General features: G+C 35.5%; 1 protein-coding gene across 1 annotated transcript; it reads left to right on the top strand.

Moving 5' to 3' along the window:
* Positions 1-1,589: 1,589 nt before the first annotated feature.
* On the top strand, positions 1,590-2,432 carry LOC120491662 (chemokine XC receptor 1-like). Its single transcript, XM_039689628.2, has one exon. It carries the CDS (start codon positions 1,590-1,592, stop codon positions 2,430-2,432), a length of 843 nt encoding a protein of 280 aa, XP_039545562.2.
* Positions 2,433-3,971: the final 1,539 nt, after the last annotated feature.

Genomic DNA, 3,971 nt, shown 5'->3' with positions numbered 1-3,971 from the left:
GACATTCACTCTTCAGGTGATAAGCATTTAACTCAGATTTTCTATATGAATGCAAAAGTTGTTGTTTTTATAGAATCTCAATATTTGTTTTGTGTTGTTTTTATTTGGACAGACATGAATTGAAAACCTGCTTTCAAAATGTACTTTTGTTGACTTGTGTTTATTTCGATTCACTTGGTCTAAATTAGGCTACTTTAAGTTTTTTTAGTTCTAAAATTTATTTTTTTGTCGTGAGCAGTTGCTTGAAAGAACTGTGGCCCATGCTATCTACTTTGTTTATTTCAAATGTGTCAGCATCTAAAGAGCATTTTAATGCTTTGAGATATTTGTGAATTTTATACAAGCCATTAAGAATTTCCGTTGTGTTCCGTTTTACACATTAATGCAGGGAAGCCTTGATAAGGGACAGACAGGTCCAGCAAAGTCGCCATTTTCCCAGATGATTTTGTCATTTAAATGGTAAGTTCACTAAGGTATGTAGAAAATAAAAACTGCTCTTAATCTAGATGACAATCAGTCATCAGGGATGGATTATGACGTGGTCATGCCTTGGGCATGGGGGAGGGTTGGGAGGAGAGTGGGATAGTAAGAAAAAGAAAAAAAATGCTTTTGGAGTACTGAACCCCTAATTATTATTTATTGGTCAAACTCAATGAATGCTTACATTTTCACACGCTACCACCAGCTTTAATGAGAGTTGGATACACCCTGTTTAGTGTACAGCAGCGGAGTTAAACTTTTTTTTAGACTATAGACGTTGGCCGAAACACATTTTGAAAATTTGACTTAAAATGATCATTAAAAGAAGGAAAACTTCACGTTTGTGGGCTGTTCTGGACCAAACAGGTAAAGTTTAAGCCTATTAAGTTGCTTTTGATAACAATAATAATATAAATAATAATAATAATGGTAACACTTTACAATAAGGTTCATAAGTTAACATTAGTAAATGCATTAACTAACATGAACTAACGATGAGCAATGCATTAGTTACAGTGTTTATTAATCTTTGTTAATGTTAGTTAATACAAATACAGCTGTTCATTGTGCGTTCATGTTAGTTCACAGTCCATTAACTAATGTTAACTAATACAACCTTTGATTTTAATAACGTATTAGTAAATGTTGGAATTAATATTAACTAAGATTAATAAATGCTGAAGAAGTATTGTTCACATATTGTACATGTTAACTAATGTAGTTAACTAATGTTAACTAATGAACCTTAGAAATAACAATACTAATTTGTGAAACAAATTTACAAATGGCATCATGGAGATAGAGGCATAAGGCATCTTTAAATTGGTTACTGAAGCATCTTTTGGTTACTGTTCGGTTTGAGACAAATTCTCAATGGAAGATCACAAAAAAAGTTCATTAGGTCTAATTTTCTCCCAGAAAATTATTAGTCTCCCAGATCATGGCCCTACATTCCCATATAATAAACAACAATATTCTCCTCAACTGGCCCTAAACCAAATTGTTAATTTTACATAACACCCCCATTCTTTTTGTCCCTATAGATCTTGATGTAGAAATGAATCATTTGTTTGGTGATCTTCTGCGCAGAGAAGACAGGCATAGAGAAAATGAATAACTTCACAGTGAACTTCACATCTGCTGTTTCTACAAACTCCGTCCTCCAGTCCAGTGAGCTACTGACCAATGCGAGGCATATTGTACACAGCATCAATTTCCTGTTTGGTCTTCCTACTCACACATATGTTATATGGCTCATCATCACAGGAACAGGAAGTGAAGTCGCATCAGGATTCTTCAACCTCAATCTCTCTTTTTGTGAGATTGTTAACTGTCTGAACTCTTTGTTCTCTGCACTTACTTATTTCCCTTGGCTTTCAAGTCTAACAAACGTAACACATTTTTTAGTAGGATCTGCCATAACTGGCCGTCCTCTGTTTCAGTGTCTGGTGTGTGTTGAGCGTTACCTGGCAGTGGTTCATCCTGTAACCTTTCTGAAGTTCAAACCTCTCAGATATAGAGTGATCTGCTGCACCGTGGCCTGGATAATCACTCTTGGATCCTGTTTGTGCTGCTTGTTTACTTTAGTCTTTCACTTTTATATTTATAGATTTATTAACTCGTTTGAGTTCCTCCTCTTCTTCTCCATCCAGATGTTTTGTCTTGTGGCTGTTCTCAGAGCTCTGAAGCAGTCAGGACCTGGACAGAGAGGGAGAGAGAGAGAGGAGGAAAACCCCATGAAGAAAAGAGCATTACATGTCATTATAATAACTACCGTGAGCATGGCTATTACATATATGCCATTTACTCTCTCAGGATTTGTGTACGTGCTGACACTAAATGCTGATGAACCTTTATCTGTTAGTATTATTTGTTTTATTCTGGGTGGTTTTATTCAGCCTGTTCTTTATCTGAACCGGACTAGAAAATTCTTCTGTCTCTGTTCCCCATAAAACCTGCAAATTGTGATGCATTACAAATAACGTATCCTTATTTCTTATTTCTTTATAATGTTTATGCCAGAACATACAACGTAATGCAATGCTCTATGTATTTTGAGAGATTCTCAATGACAAAGATAGTTAAATTTTTTTTTTTTTTTACAGTCAGATTAAATTGGAAGAGTTTAAATACATTTTCTTTGTATACAGAACATTAAAGGAAATATATATACAGTATAATATATAGTCTGCAGATTTTTGATATCTCGAACGGTTTGGCCGTGGCGAGAAAACTAAATTATGGCGGGAAAAGAGAAACAGAAAGTGTAATAACTTCTGCATACATTAACTGAATGATTAACTTGATGTGTGTTCGTGTTAAGAGGCCGATCAGATGGATGCAAATATTGTGAGTCAAAGTTTTAGCGCCACCAACTGGCAGCAGGAAGTGTGTCACTTTTGACAAAAGTGTCAAACTTAGTTTTACCTACAGTAACAAAACTCAGTATGTATATTGGTCTCATCAAGCCGGACAACCCTCTATTTTACAGTCATTAGCCCCGACCAACAGGAAGTCAGATATTTCGGTTTGAATTCAGATTTTTAAAATATTTCAGACAGTTTTTACTCCTCATGAGTGGTTTATTTTATTCACACCAAACTGTTTCAGCATATTGAAAATACAATAAAGATGCTAAATTGTGAATGTCTGTTAAATATCTTCACATTGTGATATAGCTACAGTAGTGCTATCATGGCGTAATAATTTGTTAGGTTGTAAAATGCATTACCTGAATAAAATGAAATCGAAGGCATCGTCCTGTGGAATCATTCAAAGGCAGCATTCGGAGATGTTCAATTAATAAATTCCGTCTTAGGAGCAACTGTGGAAAATATACAGATAACATTATAACATTGTTATGATACATTATATACATCATAAACATAATTCACCCATTACAATGCTATATGTAACTTTTGTTCTTCACTGTGGAAAAGCCAGCCCGCACGTTTACGGAATTGGTTACATGTTTGTGACGGCAGGAAACAGGCGGTTTCAAACTGTGTTTTTGAGACTTTGGTTGCAGGTTTAAGGGGAAAATACTAAACAATGGTGTTGACTTATGAATTTGTAAATGGTTCGTCTTAAAACATATTTAAAAGACCACATAAATAACATTTAAAACTTGATTTCCACCACAGGGGGTATTTAACATTTTCTTGAGATTTTGGACTAAGAGATAAACAAGAAGATGATGAATAATTCTACAGTGAACTTCACTGAATAACACAGTCTCATCCCAAATCGTCATATAACTGACGTTTTGGGACGTATTTTGACCATACGTCAATATCCGCCTTTTTAGGGCCCCCTTAAACGTCGGTAGATGGCGATCCCGGGCCGTCATACAACTGACGCTTTACCTTTAACGTCAGTTAGGTGACGGGTTAGGTTTAGGGTTAAGTTTAGGTATGGGGTAGAGTTAAGATCCCATAACCTCATCTACCGACGTTTAAGGGGGCCCTAAAAAGGCGAATATTGACGTATGG

This window comes from Pimephales promelas, chromosome 19, assembly GCF_988280905.1.
Source record: "Pimephales promelas chromosome 19, fPimPro1.hap1.1, whole genome shotgun sequence".
In the NCBI taxonomy this organism is placed as follows: domain Eukaryota; kingdom Metazoa; phylum Chordata; class Actinopteri; order Cypriniformes; family Leuciscidae; genus Pimephales; species Pimephales promelas.
This window is presented reverse-complemented; position numbering and strand designations above follow the sequence as displayed.